Source organism: Carcharhinus amblyrhynchos, chromosome 19, assembly GCF_965287045.1.
Source record: "Carcharhinus amblyrhynchos chromosome 19, sCarAmb.v2.hapA, whole genome shotgun sequence".
Lineage (NCBI taxonomy): Eukaryota > Metazoa > Chordata > Chondrichthyes > Carcharhiniformes > Carcharhinidae > Carcharhinus > Carcharhinus amblyrhynchos.
Window position 1 is genome coordinate 33,111,818 of NC_137342.1, and position 27,461 is coordinate 33,139,278.

General features: G+C 48.1%; 1 protein-coding gene across 3 annotated transcripts in view; it reads right to left on the bottom strand.

Moving 5' to 3' along the window:
• Nucleotides 1-1,268: 1,268 nt before the first annotated feature.
• The window catches only part of tymp (thymidine phosphorylase), a 46,502-nt gene continuing 20,309 nt past the window's right edge, over nucleotides 1,269-27,461 (bottom strand). For all 3 annotated transcript variants that reach the window (XM_080207545.1, XM_080207546.1, XM_080207548.1), the window contains exons 3-10: nucleotides 26,821-27,023; nucleotides 25,316-25,414; nucleotides 13,880-14,009; nucleotides 8,173-8,291; nucleotides 6,852-7,014; nucleotides 5,171-5,386; nucleotides 3,551-3,691; nucleotides 1,269-2,883 (exon numbers count right to left, since the gene is read on the bottom strand). In XM_080207545.1, coding sequence (XP_080063671.1) covers nucleotides 2,714-2,883; nucleotides 3,551-3,691; nucleotides 5,171-5,386; nucleotides 6,852-7,014; nucleotides 8,173-8,291; nucleotides 13,880-14,009; nucleotides 25,316-25,414; nucleotides 26,821-27,023 — 1,241 coding nt within the window. In that variant the 3' untranslated portion in view covers nucleotides 1,269-2,713. The remainder of the gene's footprint in view (nucleotides 2,884-3,550; nucleotides 3,692-5,170; nucleotides 5,387-6,851; nucleotides 7,015-8,172; nucleotides 8,292-13,879; nucleotides 14,010-25,315; nucleotides 25,415-26,820; nucleotides 27,024-27,461) is intronic.

A 27,461-nucleotide genomic window follows, 5' to 3' on the forward strand; every position in this document is an offset into this window, starting at 1 on the left:
CAGATAAATGGCAAATGGAATTTAATCCGGAGAAATGCGAGGTGATGCACTTTGGCCGGAATAACGTGGAGGGGAGTTATACGATAAAAGGTAGAACTATCCGGAGTATAGATACGCAGAGAGACCTGGGGGTGCAAGTGCACAAGTCCCTGAAGGTGTCGGCGCAGGTGCAGAATGTGATGAGGAAAGCGTATGGTATGTTAGCCTTCATAGGAAGAGGTATAGAATATAAGAGTAGGAGTCTGATGTTGCAGTTGTATAGAACGTTGGTTAGGCCTCACTTGGAGTACTGCGTCCAGTTCTGGTCGCCGTACTACCGGAAGGATGTAGAGATCCTGGAGAGAGTGCAGAGGAGATTTACCAGGATGCTGCCTGGTATGGAAGGGCTGTCTTACGAGGAAAGATTGAACGAACTTGGGCTGTTTTCCCTTGAGAGACGTTGGCTGAGGGGAGATCTAATAGGGATTTATAAGATTATGAAGGGGATAGATAGAGTAAATGGTGGTAAGCTTTTTCCGCTATTAGAAATGGATAGAACGAGGGGTCACGGGCTTAGGGTGAGGGGGGCTAGGTATAAGACAAATATTAGAGGGCAGTTTTTCACGCAAAGGGTAGTGGGGGTGTGGAATGCACTGCCGAGTAAGGTGGTGGAAGCAGGCACGCTAGGGTTGTTTAAGAGTCACTTAGACAACCACATGAGCGGGCTACATATAGGGGGATATAGTAGGCCTTACTAAACATTGTAGGCTTGGGAATACGTTTTGCCTCAGGGATGTTAGTCTTTGCCTGTTTAATAATGAATTTTTTTGTCTCCACAGGCATTTAAGTCCAGCAAGGGGCATGCATGCGGCAGGTTGTAGTGGGCTGCTCTTGGACGTTGCTTCGGGAGTTGCCTATTGCTTCATGTCGTTAGTGTGCTTAAACTGGACCATCTCAAGGGCAACATGACAACTCAGAGACTATCTCTGTTGCTGTGCGGACACATGGATTTGGGCCTGTGTCTGTGGGAGTTTGCACGTTCTCCCCGTGGTTGCGTGGGTTTCCTCCGGGTACTCCGGTTTCCTCCCACATCCCCAAAGATGTGCTTTTAGGCTGATTGATTGGGTACTAAATTGTCCCTAAATTGGACCTCCCTGATCCTCGCACATTAGGCGTAGACTAAAATCATGAATAGGTCACTGAGACAGTGGGACGGCGGCGCGGGCTCGTTGGGCCGAAGGGCCTGTTTCCCGTGCTGTGTTGTTCTTTGTTCTTTGTTCTTTATATATCCCACTCTGAAACCAAGTGGCAGATGCCACTCCCCTAGGTGCTTATCATACTGTGAACCAACAGGTCTCACTGGAACTCTAACTTCCACACAAGTCTTTCCAAATTACATTCTCAAAAAAACAAGCCTTAGAATCTTCTCCCAAACAACGCTTTCACTCGGATACCGTCACCAAGAATCCACCTCCAGGATTTCAATCGCTCCTTCCAATATTGCACTGCCTTAGATTGCCACATACCTTCAAGCTTCCACACTATCTCTCAGATGGAGACGCCAGAAGAACACCGCTGCTTTACAGGTTATAAATTCAACAGATAGAAAGGGATGGTGAGAGAAGTCAATAGTTCAGCTGCTTTGCTGTGCTCAAGGGTCTAACCACTGAGGGCAATTCAAACTGGACAATGGTCAATGGTCTTGAAAACAGCTGAGAAGAAGAGGAGTTGTGTGCCAAGTTTTAGTCACCAGGAATAGTGTGATTTTGGCAGGTGGACAAGGCTCATTATAGTTTGCGAACCCTGACACCGTATTTGGGGACAGCTGATATTTATGAGCATGCAATTAGTAGAGAGGGTGAAGAAATTAAACCTGAAGCTCTGACACACAGGTAGAAGACACTTCTATGCTTGGCACTTGAGATTTAAGACTTCTGTTGACTAACAGTAAAGTGCAATGTGCTGACAATAAAGCACCATTGTATATTGGAAAGAAATACAGCTGCAGAGAAATTCACTGACACTTTAAACTGTCAGTTCATAGGCAAACTTAATTGCTGGTCTGCTCAATAATCAGCACCTTGGTGATGGAGAAAGAGTCTAGCGTTCTGGTCATGCTGCACAGGAGGATCTGGAGACAGCAACCACGCAGCACCCTGGTGGAACTGGTTGAGCCAAGGAAAGATTGAGGGAGAGAGAAAGAGATGAAAAAAGAGAGTGAGAAAGAAAGAGAGAAACAAATAGAATTGCATGTTCTTGTGCAAATGTATTAATGTCTTATTATAGTTTGTCACAGTTATGTATTAACAACACGCCCTAATTTGGTCAATCTACGACTTGTACTTCTAGTTCTTGAGTTTTTTATTTTTTAATATGGCTTTTTTCTTTTCAATTTGACAGAAATAGAACCCAGTACTGGGTTCATTTTTATGGTCTTATTTAGACGTTATCACTACTTGATTTGCGCGTCTGCATCCCTGGAGGGTATTAGTATATGAGTAATTGGAGAAGCAATCCATTGACAAGTTTAACATGTTTAGGTTGGAGAATAAGTGACTTTGGCCTATGGTTTCCAAAACTCTGCTCTGCTAGCAGGTTTTCCTCACCTTATTTACATCAAGCATCCAAGCACATAAATCTTCAAGAAACATCATGGATAGAATTGAAGAGGTTGCAGAGAGACGGGGTATCTTGTGCTGCTTGCCCTGTGATAATCAAAGCTCTACACATCTTACTAAGGTGGGCAGTTGTATCCTTTCCCTGACTGTGACTGTGCTTGAATGATCTCAGCAACCAAAGGGCCTTCTTGGACCTTTTCCCCGATGACCAGTGATTTCTGGAGACGAGCCTTCTGCCCTTCATCAAGTGAAGGATTTTCAAAGTGCACTCTAATCCAGGGGTCTCCTGAAATAAAATATAATTAGTTACAGTTCTCAGCCCCCTGGTGTAAAGAAACTTCAGTATTCCACCTCGTCTAATCCCAATCTCACAACCTCCATACTCCGCGATATCATAGAATCCCCATAGTGCAGAATGAGACCATTTGGCCCATCAAACCTGCACTGAAACAATCCTATTCCCATAATCCCATATATTTACCTTACCATACTAATCCCCCTAACACTAAGAAGCAATTCAGCATGGCCAATCAATCTAACCCACACATCTTGGACTGTGGGAGGAAACTGGAGGAAACCCACGTAGACACAGGGAGAATGTGCAAACTCTGCAGTGACCTGAGGAATTGAACCCGGGTGCCTGGCACTGTGAGGCAGCAGCGCTAACCATATACCACCATGCTGCCCCCTGTCTAATCTCACTTTTCTGCTCACTCCCAGTATTCTTTAATATCTCACCTAGTCTATTCCTACTCTCCTGCACACTTCTAAATTCAATCAATTTCTACTCTCCTGCTCAGTTCTGAAATTCCATTCAATTTAATTTAACTCTCCTGTTCATTCTCTGCCTTTTTGCGTTATTTCCGGACTAATTGCTGACACCCATCAATATTACCCTTAGTCTAATCTCACTCTGGCGTTTCCAATTGAAGCTGCAGCAAAGCACATTTAACCTTTGTTAATCTTGTCGCCTGCAGTTTTCAGCAATTCTATTCCAACCGTCCAGTTGATGGGCTGATCGGGTTGGTTGCGTCCTGCTCCCAGTTCATGCAGCACCTCTGCTATCGGCAAGGAGTGGATCGCCTGAACGATCCCTGAAAGAGACAGAGAGAGCTGAATTAAGGCTGGTTAGTTCCTGGGGCTTCACAGTGGCATAGGCAGTTGGAGGGGGTGGTTGTCAGTTTATTTAAGCACCCACCCCTGGAATTACTATCCCTTTGTTTTTAGTCAGACCACTCCCTCCTTTGAAAGTTTGTGCCTCAATTCATTTCAGGGAAACACAGAAACAAGGTATTTTCCCAGAGCAGCTAGCCCCAGCGAAAGCCCATTCTTTGGGCTGAGATCTCAGAATGTTTATTCAGGTACTACACTGAATCGTGCTGATGATGGATCAGAGAACTGGACTGCACGCTTTGGAGTTTTTTGTTACAACGGATCTGATTTGTTGTCCCAGGTGAAATTAACGTCTCCTCTCTGTCAGAGGATTTTAAAGGGGTCTGCTCTCACCTGCAGCTTCTGACAGGGAGAAAGGAAAATCTCTGCTGCAGAATGGAGTGCTGCAATAACTTAAAATCCTGCCAAGGTGACCCGAGGTTAAAGTGACCTGGCGCTTCAGAATTTACACAGCTAACTTTAGAAAATGCAGATATTAATTACAGAGCTTCCTGAATTCACTATGCCAGGGGTGATCTTCAGGTCTGCCAGGGCTAGAGGGGGCAATCCAGCCACTGCACCCCTCATCCCGGAGGAGAGTGGTGAGGTCAACTCCTTACCCCCTGCCCGAACCCATCCAACCCCCCAGGGCCTCTACGGGACCCTTCTTTGCAGCCTGGCAGTGTCAGAGGGGCAAACCGCCACTGGGCCTACCTCCTTGAGCCCCCTGAGGGACCAAGGTGCCAGGCCATTGTGTCAGTACCATGGGCACTGCCAAGGTGCGTGGCCTGCAGGGAGGCTCAGTAGGGGGGCGAGGGAGGGGAGAGGCCTGAATGTGCAGTCTGAGTGGGAAGGAGGATTCATGTGGAGTGTCTGAGGGGAGTGGGCCAGAAGAGGAAGTGGGGCTGAGTGGAGGGTCTGAGGGAAGGGGAGGAGAGCTGAGTCAGGGGTCTGTGGGGGAAGGATACCCCTGAGTGGGGAGTCTGAGAGGGGAGGGGGAGTTTGAGTGGGAGCTCTGAATGAGTAGGAGCAGTTGGGTCACCCTCATGGAGTGTGTGTGAGGGGTGGGCTTACCTGATATTTGTGAGGGAGGAGCATGCTGAGGGATTGGTCAGAGGGGGAGGGAACCTTTAAAAATGGCAGCTCAGAACCGTGTGGATGGCGGGTTGCTTGAAATGAACTCATTAGCATCTTTCTGGTGGCTGAATCCCACCTGACAGACATGAAGCACCAATGGGAAACACTCTTGTCTTCCTGCCGATGTGGGCACTTAGACTGAAAACCAGAGAATCGGGCCCCAAGTCTGACAGTCTACAGCCAACTTTTGGGTAAAGTGCCTAGACCAATCATCATAATACTATTCACTTGAATGACAGGATCCAGTGCTGGCATTCACTACCACGCTGTAAAAAGTAAAGTACCTCCAGCCTGGGCCTTCAGCTCCTCCTGTTTCTCCGCACGTCTCAGGCCTCCCTTTCCTTCACACAGAATCTTGGCCAAGTCCGCCGTCACGCCCTGGGCCACCAGCATGGCTTGGAACTTATCCAGAGCACTGCCATTCTTCAACACATCTTGCATGGCCTTCTCACCAGCCTTTAAACTCTCGGCTTTTCCACACATATGGAGCAGGTGGCTTCCTATTAAAGGTGGAAGCCAATATGTTAGTGAAAGTCAGTGTTATGTACCATATTTCTCATTCAGCTTGTTGTAGTTTGCAAGCTGGTACATTGTGGGATAGCAGAGGGTTATTGTTTGTTAAATTGGTTGCTGAAGTAAATGGAAGCTACAATATTAAATTACTTTCGTGTCTTAGTGTGTATTGACTCACCTTTGAAAAGTTATTGACAGTACCAGTATTAAAATGTAACAGTTACTTGAGGGCTGTGCATATTCTCACATGTCCTCAAGTCTGATCATACATGTGAGTGTCCACAGCTGTCTGCGTATGGGGTCCAATGTACATCCCACCACTGCCCCCCACCCCCTTACCCTTGTCCCCCTCAGTACAGTTGGGAAGGTTTACTACCCATTAGCACAGTGAAAGAACTCTAGGTTACAGAGTTATTCATTTGAGCTTGCTGCAAAATATCTGCTATTCCCAGTACGGGTCATCACCTCCCAAATGGGAACTCCAGGCAATTTTCCTCAGTAACCCAGCAATGCCAAGTAACCAACCATCCGTATCAATCAAATTGTTGACCCAGCTGAGACCAGTGGGTTGACATTCTATAGCGTTTCAAAGAATGAGAAGCTGATTTCATTGAAACTTAAAAAAACTTTAAAAAGTTCTTATGGATGCAAAAGGGTAGACGCAGATAGGGAGTTTCTCCTGAGTGGTGAGTCTGGAACCACAGTCTCAGAATAAGGGGCAGTCCATTTAGGACACAGATGAAGAGAAATTTCTTCTTTGTCTCTTTGGGCCAGTACCTCATTGTATGACGTACCTACTCACTGCCCCAAATTTCCAAACCTTAGCTCAAGCTTCTGCACCTAGCCCCAAGATATCCACATTGGGCCAAATCCATCTGCCCAGCACGCTGACAGTGCTGTTCAATCTAGAATTTTGTATTCCAGTTCCCATTTGTTTCTAATACGTACAATAATGGCTAAAGGCTTCTCATGCTGTCCCTTTTCCATTGCCTAAATTCCAACAGATGCCACAGGGTCAATGCCATTCACAATCTGGGCTTGAGATTGTGTATGAGGTCAGTTGGTTCTAGGAGCATCCAAACTGCATCAGAAAACTCACAAACCTCATAGAAGATTGGGATTGGAGGAATTTCTCCCCCAGGGTATGGGACATGTTGTGCAGATTGCCAAAATAATGGTTAATCTGGAATCAATTAATACCTTTGAGAAGAAGGGATCTGTACCTGAGGACTAAAGGTATGAGACAGAAATAAAGCTGGGAGTTTGGAAAGAGTGGATAGGTGCTTGGGTTGAAGGAGACTAAGTCCACAACTGAGTCCGTCATGCAATGGCTGCCAAAGGGGTGAGACTAATGGCCCTCATGACCATTTTCATTCAATGTTTCTTGAGTTCTAGGTTTTCCATAATGTCCACCACTCATGCACTAAATGTAATTCTCGATGAAGGACTAACCTAAACAAGTGACCAGTTCCTCCAATTCCTTGGGCCCCTTTCCCTTCAGGCATTCAATGGATTCAATGACTTCTAGAGAATTCCCAACACATCTGCCGATGGGATTGTCCATCCTAGAGAGGGCAGCAGCTGTTCGAACCCCCAAGTGGTTTCCAACATCTACCTAAAGATTTAAAACAGGAGATATTGATTTGTTACTGGGGCACTCCCAACAGAGGAAATGATGCATGCACTGTAACAAGGGAAGCTCTGGAGTTACAAAGCTTGTTAGGAGGCCACCAATCTCTAAGCAAGAAGCAAGGGCAAGAGGCTTTGGAAATCTATGCTGCATTACATTGCTAAATTAATGTCTGCAGTAAAATTGCAAACCCCTTATCATGAGCATCATCACAAATTCAAATCAAAGGAATGGACCTGCAACTTTTGAACCTGCAATTGTAAGTTTCAAATTTCAAAGTTCACTGTTTGTATAATTCTCCTTTTCCAAACTCTGACTTATTCTGGCCTTGAAAGTGATTTTTCTTCTATAAATTTAACAATTCCATATCTTTCCTCTCCAGTTCCCAGGTCTCCAGTAAGATGGGAAAACCCAGAAAGAGTTGCTGTCCATGATGTCAGAGAAAGGCAGAGAATTCTCAGTCAGATCCATTCTGCCCCCCCACCCACTCTCTTGCTCTCACTCTGCTTCTCTTTCTCTGCTTCTCCCCCCCCCCCTCTCTGCTTCTCTCTCTCTCTCTCTGCTTCTCACTCTCTCTCTCTGCTTCTCACTCTCTCTGCTTCTCACTCTCTCCCTCTGCTTCTCTCTCTCTCCCTCTGCTTCTCATTCTCTCTCTGCTTCTCACTCTGCTTTTCTCTCTCACTGTCTTTCTCTGCTTCTCTCTCTCATTGTCTTTCTCTGCTCACTGTTTCTCACTCTCTCTCTCTGCTTCTCTCTGCTTCTCACTCTCTTTCTCTCTCTGCTTCTCACTCTCTCTCTGCTTCTCTCTCTCATTGTCTTTCTCTGCTCACTGTTTCTCACTCTCTCTCTGCTTCTCTCTGCTTCTCACTCTCTTTCTCTCTCTGCTTCTCACTCTCTCTCTGCTTCTCTCTCTCTCTCTCTCTGCTTCTTACTCTCTCTCTCTGCTTCTTACTCTCTCTCTCTCTGCTTCTCATTCTCTCTCTCTGCTTCTCACTGTTTCTCTCTCTCACTGTCTTTCTCTGCTTCTTACTGTTTCTCACTCTCTCACTCTCTCTCTCTGCCTCTCTCTGCTTCTCACTCTCTCTCTCTCTCTCTCTCTCTGCTCCTACAGTGTGATGGAGGTGTTTTGGAGTGCATACTGACCAGATATTGTGCCAGCTCTCTGGCTCCATTAATCTCTTTGAATAACGCTCCTTCCCCAAACTTCACATCCAGAATCAGAGCATTAAGAGATTCGGCTGCTTTCTTCGAAATTATAGATGCTGAAAATCAGAAACTGCACGTTACTGAAAACAGCCAGTTCTTTATCACTGACCTCATTATTACAACTGCTCATTGTTCCAACCTGCCAAAGTAAATTTTGACATTGAACTTTCTTTTCCATAAATTGCTTGGAAAATATTAGTCTATCCAAACAAAGTGGCAGTAGAGATAGATGCAGCAAAAGGAATGCTGGAAAGAGTATGGTGTCTGTGAGTTTCAGTACAGGAAGGTCAGTGGTTAAATGGGGTAATGGGCAGGCCACACGGAGAGCACTCTGTTCAGTTTTGAGTGGCCCACTGTCGAGCAGCAATGTTGAAATCAAAGGAAGTCCAGTAATGGTTCACCAGGGATATCTGGGATTGAGTGAGACAGTGACTGATGATAAGTAACCCTTGGGTCATATTATCTGGGAATAATGAGGTGATCTAATTGAGCTATTTAAAGTTACAGGGGAGTTATGGGTGGCACTGTGGTTAGCACTGCTGCCTCATAGCTCCAGGAAGTCGAGTTCAATTCCAGCCTTGGATGACTGTGTGTGTGGAGTTTCATGTTCTCCGTGTCTCCATGGTTTCCCCCGGGTGCTCCGGTTTCCTCCCATAGCCCAGTTTAGGTGGATTGGCCATGCTAAATTGCCCCTTAGTATCCTAAGATGTGTAAATTCGATGGATTAGCCATGTTAAATGTTTGAGGTTACAGGGATAGGGTTGGGGAGAGGTCCTGGGTAAGATATTCTGTCAGAGAGTCAGTGCAAACTCAATGGGTCAAATGACCTCTTCTGCATTGTAGGAATTCTGTTCTATGATTCTAGGAGATTAGCAGGAGGAACCAGGAATTTTGTCCTTGCTCTAAACCCAGTACAAAGAAGTCTTAGAATTGGATCTAATCTGAAACCATGAGAGTTTTCGTTACAGGGGGAGTGAGAGTGACAATACAGAACCTAGGAGCTGTTTAAAAGTTTCAGGAATAAGGGTTTAGAGAGTTGGAGATTTGGGAATGATGGACAGGGAATTGGGAGATTCCATGAGGATAAGGTAAGCTAAGAAGGTTCAAGGGGCCAGACAGACACAAGATCATATTGGAAGGCAAGGCCTGAGAGACTGTAGCTGCAGCTTTTGTTCACACACAGCCTTCCCTGTAATAAATTGTTGTAAGGATGATTCTGTGAGGTTGATCAGATGAGGAAGTGGATCAGTTAGTAGGGGAGGGGTTGGAGTTGTGAGAGATTCAGGATCTGGAAAGTCAGAGCTGAGGAGACAGTCTGTCGGTTTCTATGATGTGGCTCAGGATTATTAGAGTAACATCACATCACATCGCTATGCATCACATATTGGACAAGCAACTGTCACTAACATTTAACTCCTACCTGTGTGACTCACTCTCACTAACCCGTTACTGTGTGACTCACTCTCACTAACCCGTTACTGTGTGACTCACTCTCACTAACCCGTTACTGTGTGACTCACTCTCACTAACCCGTTACTGTGTGACTCACTCTCACTAACCCGTTACTGTGTGACTCACTCGCTCTAACCCGTTACTGTGTGACTCACTCTCACTAACCCGTTACTGTGTGACTCACTCTCACTAACCCGTTACTGTGTGACTCACTCGCTCTAACCCGTTACTGTGTGACTCACACTCACTAACCCGTTACTGTGTGACTCACACTCACTAACCCGTTACTGTGTGACTCACTCTCACTAACCCGTTACTGTGTGACTCACTCTCACTAACCCGTTACTGTGTGACTCACTCTCACTAACCCGTTACTGTGTGACTCACTCTCACTAACCCGTTACTGTGTGACTCACTCGCTGTAACCCGTTACTGTGTGACTCACTCGCTCTAACCCGTTACTGTGTGACTCACTCTCACTAACCCGTTACTGTGTGACTCACTCTCACTAACCCGTTACTGTGTGACTCACTCGCTGTAACCCGTTACTGCGTGACTCACTCTCACTAACCCGTTACTGTGTGACTCACTCGCTCTAACCCGTTACTGTGTGACTCACTCTCACTAACCCGTTACTGTGTGACTCACTCTCACTAACCCGTTACTGTGTGACTCACTCTCACTAACCCGTTACTGTGTGACTCACTCTCACTAACCCGTTACTGTGTGACTCACTCTCACTAACCCGTTACTGTGTGACTCACTCGCTCTAACCCATTACTGTGTGACTCACTCTCACTAACCCGTTACTGTGTGACTCACTCGCTCTAACCCGTTACTGTGTGACTCACTCGCTCTAACCCGTTACTGTGTGACTCACTCTCACTAACCCGTTACTGTGTGACTCACTCTCACTAACCCGTTACTGTGTGACTCACTCTCACTAACCCGTTACTGTGTGACTCACTCTCACTAACCCGTTACTGTGTGACTCACTCGCTGTAACCCGTTACTGTGTGACTCACTCTCACTAACCCGTTACTGTGTGACTCACTCTCACTAACCCGTTACTGTGTGACTCACTCGCTCTAACCCGTTACCGTGTGACTCACTCTCACTAACCCGTTACCGTGTGACTCACTCGCTCTAACCCGTTACTGTGTGACTCACTCTCACTAACCCGTTACTGTGTGACTCACTCGCTCTAACCCGTTACTGTGTGACTCACTCTCACTAACCCGTTACTGTGTGACTCACTCGCTCTAACCCGTTACTGTGTGACTCACTCTCACTAACCCGTTACTGTGTGACTCACTCTCACTAACCCGTTACTGTGTGACTCACTCGCTCTAACCCGTTACTGTGTGACTCACTCTCACTAACCCGTTACCGTGTGACTCACTCGCTCTAACCTGTTACCGTGTGACTCACTCGCTCTAACCCGTTACTGTGTGACTCACTCGCTCTAACCTGTTACCGTGTGACTCACTTGCTCTAACCCGTTACTGTGTGACTCACTCTCACTAACCCGTTACTGTGTGACTCACTCTCACTAACCCGTTACTGTGTGACTCACTCTCACTAACCCGTTACTGTGTGACTCACTCTCACTAACCCGTTACTGTGTGACTCACTCTCACTAACCCGTTACTGTGTGACTCACTCTCACTAACCCGTTACCGTGTGACTCACTCTCACTAACCCGTTACTGTGTGACTCACTCGCTCTAACCCGTTACTGTGTGACTCACTCGCTCTAACCCGTTACTGTGTGACTCACTCGCTCTAACCCGTTACTGTGTGACTCACTCTCACTAACCCGTTACTGTGTGACTCACTCTCACTAACCCGTTACTGTGTGACTCACTCTCACTAACCCGTTACTGTGTGACTCACTCTCACTAACCCGTTACTGTGTGACTCACTCTCACTAACCGTTACTGTGTGACTCACTCTCACTAACCCGTTACTGTGTGACTCACTCTCACTAACCCGTTACTGTGTGACTCACTCGCTCTAACCCGTTACTGTGTGACTCACTCGCTCTAACCCGTTACTGTGTGACTCACTCGCTCTAACCCGTTACTGTGTGACTCACTCTCACTAACCCGTTACTGTGTGACTCACTCTCACTAACCCGTTACTGTGTGACTCACTCTCACTAACCCGTTACTGTGTGACTCACTCGCTCTAACCCGTTACTGTGTGACTCACTCTCACTAACCCGTTACTGTGTGACTCACTCTCACTAACCCGTTACTGTGTGACTCACTCTCACTAACCCGTTACTGTGTGACTCACTCTCACTAACCCGTTACTGCGTGACTCACTCTCACTAACCCGTTACTGTGTGACTCACTCTCACTAACCCGTTACTGTGTGACTCACTCGCTCTAACCCGTTACTGTGTGACTCACTCGCTCTAACCCGTTACTGTGTGACTCACTCGCTCTAACCCGTTACTGTGTGACTCACTCGCTCTAACCCGTTACTGTGTGACTCACTCTCACTAACCCGTTACTGTGTGACTCACTCTCACTAACCCGTTACTGTGTGACTCAGTCGCTCTAACCCGTTACTGTGTGACTCACTCGCTCTAACCCGTTACTGTGTGACTCACTCGCTCTAACCCGTTACTGTGTGACTCACTCGCTCTAACCCGTTACTGTGTGACTCACTCTCACTAACCCGTTACTGTGTGACTCACTCTCACTAACCCGTTACTGTGTGACTCACTCGCTCTAACCCGTTACTGTGTGACTCACTCTCACTAACCCGTTACTGTGTAACTCACTCGCTCTAACCCGTTACTGTGTGACTCACTCTCACTAACCCGTTACTGTGTGACTCACTCGCTCTAACCCGTTACTGTGTGACTCACTCGCTCTTACCCGTTACTGTGTGACTCACTCTCACTAACCCGTTACTGTGTGACTCACTCGCTCTAACCCGTTACTGTGTGACTCACTCTCACTAACCCGTTACTGTGTGACTCACTCTCACTAACCCGTTACTGTGTGACTCACTTGCTCTAACCCGTTACTGTGTGACTCACTCTCACTAACCCGTTACTGTGTGACTCACTCTCACTAACCCGTTACTGTGTGACTCACTCTCACTAACCCGTTACTGTGTGACTCACTCTCACTAACCCGTTACTGTGTGACTCACTCTCACTAACCGTTACTGTGTGACTCACTCTCACTAACCCGTTACTGTGTGACTCACTCTCACTAACCCGTTACTGTGTGACTCACTCGCTCTAACCCGTTACTGTGTGACTCACTCGCTCTAACCCGTTACTGTGTGACTCACTCTCACTAACCCGTTACTGTGTGACTCACTCTCACTAACCCGTTACTGTGTGACTCACTCTCACTAACCCGTTACTGTGTGACTCACTCGCTCTAACCCGTTACTGTGTGACTCACTCTCACTAACCCGTTAGTGTGTGACTCACTCGCTCTAACCCGTTACTGTGTGACTCACTCTCACTAACTCGTTACCGTGTGACTCACTCTCACTAACCCGTTACTGTGTGACTCACTCGCTGTAACCCGTTACTGTGTGACTCACTCTCACTAACCCGTTACTGTGTGACTCACTCTCACTAACCCGTTACTGTGTGACTCACTCGCTCTAACCCGTTACTGTGTGACTCACTCTCACTAACCCGTTACTGTGTGACTCACTCTCACTAACCCGTTACTGTGTGACTCACTCGCTCTAACCCGTTACTGTGTGACTCACTCTCACTAACCCGTTACTGTGTGACTCACTCTCACTAACCCGTTACTGTGTGACTCACTCGCTCTAACCCGTTACTGTGTGACTCACTCTCACTAACCCGTTAGTGTGTGACTCACTCGCTCTAACCCGTTACTGTGTGACTCACTCTCACTAACTCGTTACCGTGTGACTCACTCTCACTAACCCGTTACTGTGTGACTCACTCGCTGTAACCCGTTACTGTGTGACTCACTCTCACTAACCCGTTACTGTGTGACTCACTCTCACTAACCCGTTACTGTGTGACTCACTCGCTCTAACCCGTTACTGTGTGACTCACTCTCACTAACCCGTTACTGTGTGACTCACTCTCACTAACCCGTTACTGTGTGACTCACTCTCACTAACCCGTTACTGTGTGACTCACTCTCACTAACCCGTTACTGTGTCTCACTCGCTCTAACCTGCTATGAGAGGTAGACTGTCCACTGTTGATGTCACATCCCTGATCGCATAAAGCTTCTTATCAGCTGGCACCAGGTCGGCAGTCTGCCCGACAATACAACAACCAACTTTAGACAAGATATCCTTCATCTAGAGAGAGGAGAAAGACATCCAAACATCAGTCCAATTATGGTCACCACCACTGGTGACAGGGTCAAAGGAGCTAAATTAGTGCTATTCACTGTGTAAGTGTTCAGACTGATGGCTTAATCAAGAGGGTAAGGATACCTCTCCACAGCAACAGATTACATCTCACTAAATTTCTGGATATCTTCACTCATTTAAACCCCTTTTCTATAAACTCTGACTTACAATAAATCTGATAATGTCTGGGATGGAACCAGGTAATCACCATGAAAAGTGACATATTGGTATTACAGCCCAATGGTGACACTGCTCTCCTGCAGGGAAGCAACCCTGTTACCCAAACACATCAGGCCTACATGTGCCTCCTGTCTATTCTGAACTCTGATAGCCTAACACCGTGACCAGTTAGTGTGTTGTTAAAGGAGTGACGCAGGGGAGAGACTGTGTTGTAGTGGTAATGTAATCATGAGGCCCAGATTAATGATGTGGGGGCAAGGATTCAAATCCCACCCTGGCAATTGGTAAAATTTGAATCAAATCTAGATTGGAGCTGCACGATGGCACAGTGGTTCGCACTGCACCTCACAGCTCCAGGGACCCAGGTTCAATTCCAGACTGGGGTCACTGTCTGTGTGGAGTCCGCATGTCCTCCCCGTGTCTGTGTGGATTTCCTCCGAGTGCTCAGGATTCTTCCAACATCCAAAGATGTGCAGGTTAGCTGATTGACCATGCTAAATTGACCCTTAGGATAAATATGTGGGGTTACGAGAATAGGGCCTGGGTAGAATTGTTGTCAGTGCAGGCTGTATGGATTGAATGACCTACTCCTGCCCTTTCGGGTTTCTATGATTCGTTTAATGGGGTTTAGTTGTGCCTTTGCCACTGGAACTGTGTCCAGTCACAGCACAATGCTACCATCTGCTGGCTGCTAGAGGCAGTGCAACTCTAAATAAAATATGAAAAGGCTTTCTTTTTTTAATCATAGAAACCCGACAGTACAGAAAGAGGATATAATTCCACCCAGGCCCTATCCCCTTATCCCTACATATTTTACCCACTCATGCCTCTAACCTACAAATCTCAGGACACTAAGGAGCAATTTTAGCAAATCGGAGCACCTGGAGGAAACCCTTGCAGACACGAGGAGAATGTGCAAACTCCACACAGTGACCCAAGCTGGGAATTGAACCCAGGTCACTAGAGTTGTGAAGCAGCAGCGCTAACCACTGTGTCACTGTGCCGCCCAGTTTATAAAGAGCATTTAGAGACGTAGGGCCTATTTTACCATTTTGATTCTAAGTGCAGGGCGAAGTTGAAACTGGGACTGTTTCAGACCCAACTTTTAAACCCGTTCTGAGGCGCCCCCCATACACATTCTGCCTGTAAGAATATCAGCAAGTCCGGATCACGCTGCAGAAGCTGTGGGCGGGGCTTAACAAGCCCAAAATCCCGCAGCTCCGATCAGCACCTCCAACTGCACACGTACAAAAGAAAATGATAGAATGCTGCTTCTCTGCCACATCCCTCCCAGGCTGGATAACACCTCCCCCTGGCCCCCACGGACACTGCCCCACCCTCACAACATTACTGACCCCCTTACCTCCCCACCCGCTCCACCACACAGACCAATCGTGGGCCCCTGCCTGCTTCCCACCCCCCCCGACTGGATCTCAGGCAGAGAGGCAGCAGATCCCCCCTCCCCCCCACTGGATCTCAAGCAGAGAGGCAACAGATCCCCTCGCCCCCCCACTGGATCTCAGGCAGAGAGGCAGCAGATCCCCCCTCCCCCCCACTGGATCTCAGGCAGAGTGGCAGCAGATCCCCCCTCCCCCCCCACTGGATCTCAGGCAGAGAGGCAGCAGATCCCCTCTCCCCCCCCCCCCCCACTGGATCTCAGGCAGAGTGGCAGCAGATCCCCCTTGCCCCCCACTGGATCTCAGGCAGAGAGGCAGCAGATCCTCCTGCTCCCCCCCCACTGGATCTCAGGCAGAGAGGCAGCAGATCCCCCTTGCCCCCCACTGGATCTCAGGCAGAGTGGCAGCAGATCCCCCTTGCCCCCCACTGGATCTCAGGCAGAGAGGCAGCAGATCCTCCTGCTCCCCCCCCACTGGATCTCAGGCAGAGAGGCAGCAGATCCCCCTTGCCCCCCACTGGATCTCAGGCAGAGAGGCAGCAGATCCCCCTTGCCCCCCACTGGATCTCAGGCAGAGAGGCAGCAGATCCCCCCTCCCCCCCCCCACTGGATCTCAGGCAGAGAGGCAGCAGATCCCCTCTCCCCCCACTGGATCTCAGGCAGAGAGGCAGCAGATCCCCCTTGCCCCCCACTGGATCTCAGGCAGAGAGGCAGCAGATCCCCCCTCCCCCCCCCACTGGATCTCAGGCAGAGAGGCAGCAGATCCCCTCTCCCCCCCACTGGATCTCAGGCAGAGAGGCAGCAGATCCCCCTTGCCCCCCACTGGATCTCAGGCAGAGAGGCAGCAGATCCTCCTCCCCCCCCCCCACTGGATCTCAGGCAGAGAGGCAGCAGATCCCCCTTGCCCCCCACTGGATCTCAGGCAGAGAGGCAGCAGATCCCCCTTGCCCCCCACTGGATCTCAGGCAGAGTGGCAGCAGATCCCCCTTGCCCCCCACTGGATCTCAGGCAGAGAGGCAGCAGATCCTCCTCCCCCCCCCCCCCCACTGGATCTCAGGCAGAGAGGCAGCAGATCCCCCTTGCCCCCCACTGGATCTCAGGCAGAGAGGCAGCAGATCCCCCTTGCCCCCCACTGGATCTCAGGCAGAGAGGCAGCAGATCCTCCTCCCCCCACCCCACTGGATCTCAGGCAGAGAGGCAGCGGATCTCCTGCCCCCACTGGATCTCAGGCAGAGTGGCAGCGGATCTCCTGCCTCCACTGGATTTCAGGCAGAGTGACAGCGGATTCCCCACTCCCCACTGGATATCAGGCAGTGGCAGTGGATCCCACCTGCGCCCCCCCCCCCCGCCCCCCCGCTGGATCTCAGACAGAGTGGCAGCGGATCCCCTTGCCCCCCACTGGATCTCAGGCAGAGTGACAGCAGATCCCCCTTCCCCCCACTGGATCTCAGGCAGAGTGACAGCAGATTCCCCTTCCCCCCACTGGATCTCAGGCAGAGTGACAGCAGATCCCCCCTCCCCCCACTGGATATCAGGCAGAGTGACAGCAGATCCCCCTTCCCCCCACTGGATCTCAGGCAGAGTGGCAGTGGATCCCCCCACTGATCTCAGTGGAGAGCCCTTGGACACTATGCACTTACCTCCTCACTAATCCTCAGTCATGGAGCACTGGAATAGGACGTATAGAGGATTGGACTTGTATAGAGGATTGGACTTGTATAGAGGATTGGACTTGTATAGAGGATAGGACTTGTATAGAGGATAGGACTTGTATAGAGGATTGGACTTGTATAGAGGATAGGACTTGTATAGAGGATAGGACTTGTATAGAGGATAGGACTTGTATAGAGGATTGGACTTGTATAGAGGATAGGACTTGTATGGAGGATTGGACTTGTATAGAGGATTGGACTTCTATAGAGGATTGGACTTGTATAGAGGATAGGACTTGTATAGAGGATTGGACTTGTATAGAGGATTGGACTTGTATAGAGGATTGGACTTGTATAGAGGTTTGGACTTGTATAGAGGATAGGACTTGTATAGAGGATTGGACTTGTATAGAGGATAGGACTTGTATAGAGGATTGGACTTGTGTAGAGGATAGGACTTGTATAGAGGATAGGACTTGTATAGAGGATTGGACTTGTATAGAGGATTGGACTTGTATAGAGGATAGGACTTGTATAGAGGATAGGACTTGTATAGAGGATTGGACTTGTATAGAGGATTGGACTTGTATAGAGGATGTCTGTTGCACCGATTCCAGATTGGTGAACACGGTGATAAAGTGGGAAGTACCTGTAATGTTGGCTGTGCAGCCCAATAAGTCTATGTGAATTTATGCAAATGCTTTTAAATTCACGCCCATTTTGGGCATGGTCCCAATCGTGGCCATTTTCGGACATTGGTAAAGTGGTGGGGGGGTGGCAGCACGGAAGCGGGTGTGGATGGTGCTATTCGCCTCACACCCGACTTTACCTGAAAACGGGTGCAAGGCAATGGTAAAATCGGGCCCATGGGCAGGATTTTATGGTCTTGCTTATCCCAAAAGTGTAAAGTCCCACCCAAGGTCAACAAACCTTTCCATACTCCACCCCTTGCCGCTCTGATTCCTGTGGTGGTTGGGGTGTAAACTTCTGGCCATAAGGTCACTGAGATATGCAGCACAGAAACAGGCCCTGTGGCCCAACACATCCATACGACCCAGTTTCTTAAACTAAACTAGTCCCATTTGCCTGCATTTAGCCCATATCCCTCTAAATTGTTCCCATCCATGTACCTGTCCAAATGTCTTTTAAATGTTGTAATTGTATCCACTTCTACCACCTCCTCTGGCAGCTCATTCCATATGCGTACCTTCTCTTCAGGTCCCCTTTAAATCTTTGTCCTCTCACCTTGAACTTATGCCCTCTAGTTTTGGACTCTCCTACCATGGGGAAAAGGCCTTGGCTGTTCGCCTTATCTATGCTCCTCATGATTTTATAAACCTCTATAAGGTCACCCCTCATCCTCATACACTTCAGGGAAAAAGTCCCTGCCTATCGAGCCTCTCCTCATAATTCAAACCTTCCATTCCTTATAGATCTTTTTTGCATCTCTTCCAGTTTAATAACATCCTTCCTATAGTAGGGTGATCAGAATTGTACACAGTACTCCAAATGTGGCCTTACCAATGTCTTGTACAGTTGTAACACATCGTTCCAATTCCTGTACCCAGTGCTCTGACTGTTGAAGGCAAGTGTGCCAAATGCCTTTTTCACTGCCCTGTCTAGCTGTGATGCCACTTTCAAGGAACTACGTATCTGTGCCCCTAGGTTTCTCTGTTTGACAATACACCCAGGGCCCTACCATTGACTGTGCAAGTCCTGCCTTGGTTTATTTTATCAAAATGCAACAACTTGCATTTATCTGTATTAAACTCCATCTACTCTATCTTGGCCCATGGGTTCAGTTGACCAAAATCCTGTTGTAGTCTAAGATAATTTTCTTCACAGTCCACTACACTACCAATTTTGGCATCATCTCCAGACTTATTAGCCATGCTTCCTATATTCTCATCCAAATCATTAATATAAATGATAAACAACAGTGGACCCAGCATGGATCCCTGTGGCACACCGCTGGTCACAGGCCTCCAGCCTGAAAAATAATCCATACCACCGCCCTTTGTCTCCTACCAGCAAGGCAATTTTGTGTCCAATTGGCTAGTTTCCCCTGAATCCCATGTGATCTAACCTTACTGACCAGTCTACCAGGCACATGCTAAAGTCCATGTAGACAATGTCCATTGCACTGTCCTCATCTATTTTCTTGGTCACCTCCTCAAAAAACTCTATCAAGTTTGTAATTCACAATGCACAAAGCCGTGCTGACTATCCCTTGCTTTTCCAAATGCATGTGGATCCTGTCCCTCAGAATCCCCTCCAACAACTTACCCTCTGCTGATGTTAGGCTCACTGGTCTGTAGTTCCCTGGCTTTTCCCTGCCTCCTTTATTAAATAACGGCACAACATTTACCTTCCTCCAGTCTTCCAGCACCTCACCTGTGGCTGTGGAAGGTACAAATATCTTTGCTGGGGCCCCGCAATTTCTTCCCCAGCTTCCCACAATATCCTGGGATGCACTTGATCAGGGCCTGGGGACTTATCTATCATCATGCATTTTAAGACCTCCAGCATCTCCTCTTCCGTAATGTGGATGTTTTCGAGGCTATTTACTCCCTCACGTTCCCTAGCTTGCATGTGGTAAACACTGATGAGAAATATTCATTTAGGATCTCACCCATCTCCTGGGGCTCCACATATGGACGGTCTCTTTGATCTTTAAGGGGTGCCTATTCTCACCCTAATTACCCTTTTACCATTTACATACTTGTTGTATCACATTTGAAGACCAGCAGACATCTCCAAGTGCTTTTGAGCCAATGAAGTACTTACAAAGTGTATTAACTTGTAAAGTAGGAAATTAACAAGATGAAGTTTCACCCTTGTATTTACTGGAGATGGAAACAGAAAGAGAAGATGATTTAAATGAGTTGGTTCCCCTTTTTAAATGTTGAAGTGGAGATTTAATTTTAGTGTTTGAAATTCGGATTTGATTGTGTATATAGTGAGTAGCTGCTTCCCAATTTAAAATAGAGAGTGTGTGACTGTGAGTGAGTGAGTGTGAGTGAGTGTATAAGTGAGTGTGAGTAAGTGTATGAGTGAGTGTGAGTAAGTGAGTTGAGTGAGTGAGTGAGTTGAGTGAGAGAGAGAGAGTGAGAAAGAGTAGTGAGTGTGAGCGAATGAGTGAGGAGTGAGTAGTGAGTGTGTGAGTAAGTAGTGAGTGTGTGTGTGTGAGTGAGTAGTATGTGACTGAGAGTGTGAGTGAGTGTGTGTGGGTGAGGAGTGAGTGTGTGGGGAGTGAGTGTGTGAGTGAATGTGTGTGAGTGAGGAGTGAGTGTGTGAATGAGTGTGTGTGTGTGAGGAGTGAGTGTGTGTGTGTATGAGTGAGGAGCGAGTATGTGAGTGTGTGTGAGTGAGGAGTGACTGTGTGAGTGTGTGTGTGAGTGTGTGTGAGTGAGGAGTGAGTGTGTGTGTGTGAGGAGTGAGTGAGGAGTGAGTGTGTGAGTGTGTGTGAGGGAGGAGTGAGTGTGTGTGAGGGAGGAATGAGTGCGTGAGTGAGTGTGTGTGAGTGAGGAGTGAGTGTGTGAGTGAGTGTGTGTGAGGGAGGAGTGAGTGTGTGAGGGAGGAGTGAGTGCGTGAGTGAATGTGTGTGTGTGAGGAGTGAGTGTGTGTGTGTGAGTGAGTGAGTGAGGAGTGTATGTGTGAGTGAGGAGTGAGTGACTGCGTGTGAGTGAGGAGTGAGTGCGTCAGTGAGTGTGTGTGAGTGAGGAGTGAGTGTGTGTGAGTGAGGAGTGGGTGAGGAGTGAGTGTGTGAGTGAGTGTGAGTGAATGTGTGTGAGTGAGGAGTGAGTGTGTGTGAGTGGGTGTGTGTGAGTGAGGAGTGGGTGAGGAGTGAGTGTGTGGGAGTGAGTGTGTGTGAGTGAGGAGTGAGTGTGTGTGAGTGAGGAGTGAGTGTGTGTGAGTGAGGAGTGAGTGTGTGAGTGAGTGTGTGAGTGAATGTGTGTGAGTGAGGAGTGAGTGTGTGTGAGTGGGTGTGTGTGTGTGTGTGTGTGTGTGTGAGTGAGGAGTGAGTGAGTGTGTGAGGAGTGGGTGTGTAAGTGAGTGTGTGTGAGTGAGGAGTGAGTGAGGAGTGAATGAGTGAGTGAGGAGTGAATGAGTGAGTGAGGAGTGAATGTGTGAATGAGGAGTGAGTGACTGCGTGTGAGTGAGGAGTGAGTGTGAGTGAGCAGTGAGTATGTGTGAGTGAAGAGTGTGTGAGTGAGTGTGTGTGAGTGAGGAGTGAGTGTGTGTGAGTGAGGAGTGAGTGTGTGTGAGTGAGGAGTGTGTGTTTGAGTGTGTGTGTGTGAGTGAGGAGTGGGTGAGGAGTGAGTGTGTGGGAGTGAGTGTGTGTGAGTGAGGAGTGAGTGAGGAGTGTATGTGTGAGTGAGGAGTGAGTGTGTGAGTGACTGCGTGTGAGTGAGGAGTGATTGTGAGTGAGGAGTGAGTGTGTGAGTGGGTGTGTGTGAGTGAGGAGTGGGTGTGTGAGTGACTGCGTGTGAGTGAGGAGTGAGTGAGGAGTGAGTGTGAGTGAGGAGTGAGTGTGTGAGTGGGTGTGTGTGAGTGAGGAGTGAGTGTGCATGAGTGAGTGTGTGTGAGTGAGGAGTGAGTGTGTGTGAGTGAGGAGTGGGTGTGTGAGTGAGTGTATGTGAGTGAGTGTGTGTGAGTGAGGAGTGAGTGAGGAGTGAGTGTGTGTGAGTGAGTGTGTGTGAGTGAGGAGTGAGTGTGTGTGAGTGAGTGTGTGTGAGTGAGGAGTGAGTGAGGAGTGAGTGTGTGTGAGTGTGTGTGAGTGAGGAGTGAGTGTGTGTGAGTGAGTGTATGTGAGTGAGGAGTGGGTGAGGAGTAAGTGTGTGGGAGTGAGTGTGTATGAGTGTGTGAGTGAGTGTGTGTGAGTGAGCAGTGAGTGTGTGTGAGTGAAGAGTGTGTGAGTGTGTGTGAGTGAGTGTGTGTGAGTGAGTGAGTGAGTGTGTGTGAGTGAGGAGTGAGTGTGTGTGAGTGAAGAGTGTGTGAGTGAGTGTGTGTGTGAGTGAGGAGTGGGTGAAGAGTGAGTGTGTGGGAGTGAGTGTGTGTGAGTGAGGAGTGAGTGACTGCGTGTGAGTGAGGAGTGAGTGTGTGTGAGTGAGGAGTGAGTGTGTGAGTGAGGAGTGAGTGTGTGAGTGAGGAGTGAGTGTGTGAGTGAGGAGTGAATGTGTGAGTTAGTGTGTGAGTGAGTGTGTGAGTGAGGAGTGGGTGTGTAAGTGAGTGTGTGTGAGTGAGGAGTGAGTGTGTGTGAGTGAAGAGTGTGTGAGTGAGTGTGTGTGAGTGAGTGTGTGTGAGTGAGTGTGTGTGAGTGAGTGTGTGTGAGTGAGGAGTGGGTGAGGAGTGAGTGTGTGGGAGTGAGTGTGTGTGAGTGAGTGTGTGTGAGTGAGGAGTGAGTGTGTGTGAGTGAGTGTGTGTGTGAGTGTGTGTGAGTGAGGAGTGAGTGTGTGTGAGTGAGGAGTGGGTGAGGAGTGAGGGTGTGTGTGAGTGTGTGTGAGTGAGTGTTGTGTGTGAAGAGTGGGTGAGGAGTGAGTGTGTGTGAGTGAGTGTGTGTGAGTGAGGAGTGAGTGTGTGTGAGTGAGGAGTGGGTGAGGAGTGAGTGTGTGTGAGTGAGTGTGTGTGAGTGAGGAGTGAGTGTGTGTGAGTGAGGAGTGGGTGAGGAGTGAGTGTGTGTGAGTGAGTGTGTGTGAGTGAGGAGTGAGTGTATGTGAGTGAGGAGTGGGTGAGGAGTGAGTGTGTGTGAGTGAGTGTGTGTGTGTGAGTGTATGTGAGTGAGGGGTGAGTGTGTGTGAGTGAGGAGTGGGTGAGGAGTGAGTGTGTGTGAGTGAGGAGTGGATGAGGAGTGAGTGTGTGTGAGTGAGTGTATGTGAGTGAGGAGTGAGTGTGTGTGAGTGAGGAGTGGGTGAGGAGTGAGTGTGTGTGAGTGAGGAGTGGGTGAGGAGTGAGTATGTGTGTGTGAGTGAGTGTGTGTGAGTGAGGAGTGAGTGTGTGTGAGTGAGGAGTGGATGAGGAGTGAGTGTGTGTGAGTGAGTGTATGTGAGTGAGGAGTGAGTGTGTGTGTTTTTGAGGAGTGAGTGTGTGTGAGTGAGGAGTGGGTGAGGAGTGAGTGTATGTGAGTGAGGAGTGAGTGTGTGTGTTTTTGAGGAGTGAGTGTGTGTGAGTGAGGAGTGGGTGAGGAGTGAGTGTGTGTGAGTGAGTGTTTGTGAGTGAGGAGTGAGTGTGTGTTTTTGAGGAGTGAGTGTGTGAGTGAGGAGTGGGTGAGGAGTGAGTGAGGAGTGAGTGAGTGTGTGTGAGTGAGTGTGAGTGAGGAGTGAGTGTGTGTGAGGAGTGAGTGTGTGTGAGTGAGGAGTGGGTGAGGAGTGAGTGTGTGTGAGTGAGGAGTGGGTGAGGAGTGAGCGAGTGTGAGTGAATGAGTGTGTGTGAGTGAGTGTGAGTGAGGAGTGAGTGTGTGTCAGTGAGGAGTGGGTGAGGAGTGAGTGTGTGTGGGTGAGGAGTGAGTGTGAGTGAGTGTGAGTGAGTGAGTGTGAGTGAGTGAGAGTGAGTGAGTGTGTGAGGAGTGAGTGTGAGTGAGTGTGTGTGAGTGAGGAGTGAGTGTGAGTGAGTGTGTGTGAGTGAGGAGTGGGTGAGGAGTGAGTGTGTGTGGGTGAGGAGTGAGTGTGAGTGAGTGAGTGTGTGAGGAGTGAGTGTGAGTGAGTGAGGAGTGAGTGTGAGTGAGTGAGTGTGTGTGAGTGAGGAGTGAGTGTGAGTGAGTGAGTGTGAGTGAGTGTGTGTGAGTGAGGAGTGGGTGAGGAGTGAGTGTGTGTGGGTGAGGAGTGAGTGTGAGTGAGTGAGTGTGTGAGGAGTGAGTGTGAGTGAGTGAGGAGTGAGTGTGAGTGAGTGAGTGTGTGTGAGTGAGGAGTGAGTGTGAGTGAGTGAGTGTGTGTGAGTGAGGAGTGAGTGTGAGTGAGTGAGTGTGAGTGAGGAGTGAGTGTGAGTGAGTGTGTGTGAGTGAGGAGTGGGTGAGGAGTGAGTGTGTGTGGGTGAGGAGTGAGTGTGAGTGAGTGAGTGTGTGAGGAGTGAGTGTGAGTGAGTGAGGAGTGAGTGTGAGTGAGTGAGTGTGTGTGAGTGAGGAGTGAGTGTGAGTGAGTGTGTGTGAGTGAGGAGTGGGTGTGAGTGAGTGTGTGTGAGTGAGGAGTGGGTGAGGAGTGAGTGTGTGAGTGAGTGTGCGGTGATGGGGAATGCACTGTCTGAAAGGATTCTAAAGGCACATACAATCATAACTTTCAAAAGAAAATTTGAAAAATATTTTAAATTTGCTGGGTGATGTGGAAGAGGCAGGAAAAAGGGATTAACGTGGGACACAAACATGATAGGCCAAATCACAGCATTGTTACAGAACAGAAGGAGACATTCAGCCCATTGTGTCTTTCTCAGCTCTCCAAGACAGCAATCTCCTTTTACTGTTCTTCCTGCCTTCTCCCCGCATCGCTGCACATTCTTTCTTTTTAGATAGCAGTCTAATTGCTGTTGAATGTTTAAATTGAACCTGCCTCCACCACACTCTTATATGAACATACAAACATATGAGTTAGGGTCAGGAATATGTCACTCAGCTCTTGAGCCTGCCTTTCAATAAGATCATGGCTGATATGATTGTACCCTCAATCCCACATTCTTGCTACCTGGATAACTTTTCATCTCCATGTCTAGCTCCGCCTTAAAAATATTCAAAGACTTCAAAGACTCTGCTTCCACTGCCTTTGAGGAAAAGAATTCCATTACCCTCTGAGAGAATGACCCCTATTTTTAAAGAGGCCCAGTGATTCAGGCAGCGCATTACAGATATTGACCACACGTTGACGAGATCTTCCTTACTCACCTTCTCTTATTTTGCTAATCACTGGAAAAACTCAGCAGGTTTAGCAGCAGCTGTGGAGAGAGAAAGAGAGTTAATGCTTCTGACTTCTTCAGAATTGAGATTAGATGGCCCTTGGCAACTCCAAACAATGAGTTCAATTTTTTCAAACGTTTGATACCTCCTCTGGACTCTTCTGAATGCTAAATCCTGGGATAGATTCCAGCTTGTCCAGTGTGCCCCCCGTGTGTCCCAGTCCCCGACCACTGATCATTGGAACCTGCAGATCAACAACATCAACTCAAATATTAAATAAAAATTTTAAAAACCGCATTTCAATCGCAACTTCCACAGCCTCAAAATGTCCTAAAGCCTTTCAGTTAATTTGTTTTTGGTCTTGCATCAATGCCATTTGCACAAGACAGTTCCAAACTTCTATCGCCTGTCATGCATAGAAATGTTTCCTAATTTCCCTTCTGAAACTCTGTCTTAAATGTTTTTGCGTTGCCCCTGGTCCGAAACTGCCTAACCAATGGGAATAATTTCTCTCTATCTATTCTGTAAGTATCTTTAAAACATTTGTGAAATCACCCCTTAACCATATCAGTTTGAGGAAATCCAATCTTCTTTCTCCTTTTCTCCTGTTCTGATGAAGTTGTTGACCAGCTAGTTTCCCTTCCTGGCCCTCATGTTGATCAATACTGTTGATGGTTCCTTCCCCTTAGGTACTGTCTCCATCCCATTCCAATCTGTCATCATTGTCCTTCCCTAAAGGCTTAATCCTTGACCCCACCCCCTCACTGTCCTTGCAAACTAATGCCCCATCTTCAACTTCCCTTTCTTCTCCAAAGCCCTTGAGAACATTCTAACCTCCCAAATCTGTTCCCATATTTAGTATGACACCATGTGCGAATTCCTCCAGTCAGAGTTCTGCCCTCACCACGTACTGAACTAGCTTTTATCTAAATCACAAACAACATCCTTAGTGATTGTAGTAAACCTCCCTCGATATAGTTTCTTACACCATCCTCCTCCAATGCCTCTGCAGTGCCACCCTGTGGATTGGGACTGCATTTGCTTCCTTTGCATTTGCAATTATCCAGTCATAGTCAGAGAATTGCCTGCAATGGTTTATCTTCCCACTCCCATTCCATTTCCTCCTGGAATCCATCAGCTATCTTTCCTGTCGACGCTGTTTTTCATTGATATCCAAGTATAGGACATCAGGTTCTACCTGCATTTTAATGACACCCAGTTCAACCTCTCCACTGTTACTAAATTGTAACATTACTTGTTGAAAATTTAATCCTCGATGACTCATCATTGCCTCCAGCCAAGGACTGGAAAAACTGAAGCCAGTCCATACTCCAGCCACTCCGCTCCTCACTCTGGTAACAGGCTGAACCAAACCCTTTGCAACTTGCTGCACTAACTGACCCTGACTTGATCTTCTGACCCTATGTACCCTTGCCCACTGGCACCATCTCCTTCCACCTCTGCAACTTTGCCCATCAGCACTCTCGCCTCAGTCCCACTGCTGCCAAAACACTCATCCATGCTCATGTCCCTCCAGATTCCTCCTACCTGGCCTCCTCTCATCCATCCCCTCTGACCTTCAACTCATCCAAAAGCCCCACTACCCAATCTGAGCTTGATCAGCGTACCTGCTGTCTCTGCTTTCTTTACCTTGCAGCCACAAGCAGCCAGTGCTGGAGCTAGAATGAGGCTGACTTTGTCTCCGACTCCTCCTGTCGAATGCTTGTCAACCGCCAAACCCGACCACTCCTTTGGCCATTGCAGGACAACACCAGAATCTTTCATCTCCCTGGTCAGGTTCACTGCCTCCTCCTTTGTCATCCCCTGCAGGCGAATCGCCATCAACATGGCACCTAACAAAGAGAATCATGGGAACTTGTTACAGGCAATGCAACCAGTTGTTTGAAATCATGGCTACGTGCGACGCCTCTGTAGTTCAATATCACTAAGGGCTAAGGCAGGCTACATCAGTGCACTGCTTAGCTCATTCACTTGAATGTTGGAGGCTGAGGGACAACCTGATAGACAAAGTTATGAGAGGCATGGATAGAAAGGCTAGTTGGAGTCTTTTTTCCAAAATAGAAATGTCAGTTACTATGGGCCAGAGGTTTAAGGTAAAAGGGGGACAGTTTAAAGAAGATGTGAGAGGCAAGTTCTGGCAGTGCAGGTGCCAGGAATGCACTGCCAGAATAGGTGGTAGAAGAAGATACAATAGGAATGTTTACATAAGAACATAAGAACATAAGAAATAGGAGCAGGAGTAGGCCATCTAGCCCTTCGAGCCTGCCCCG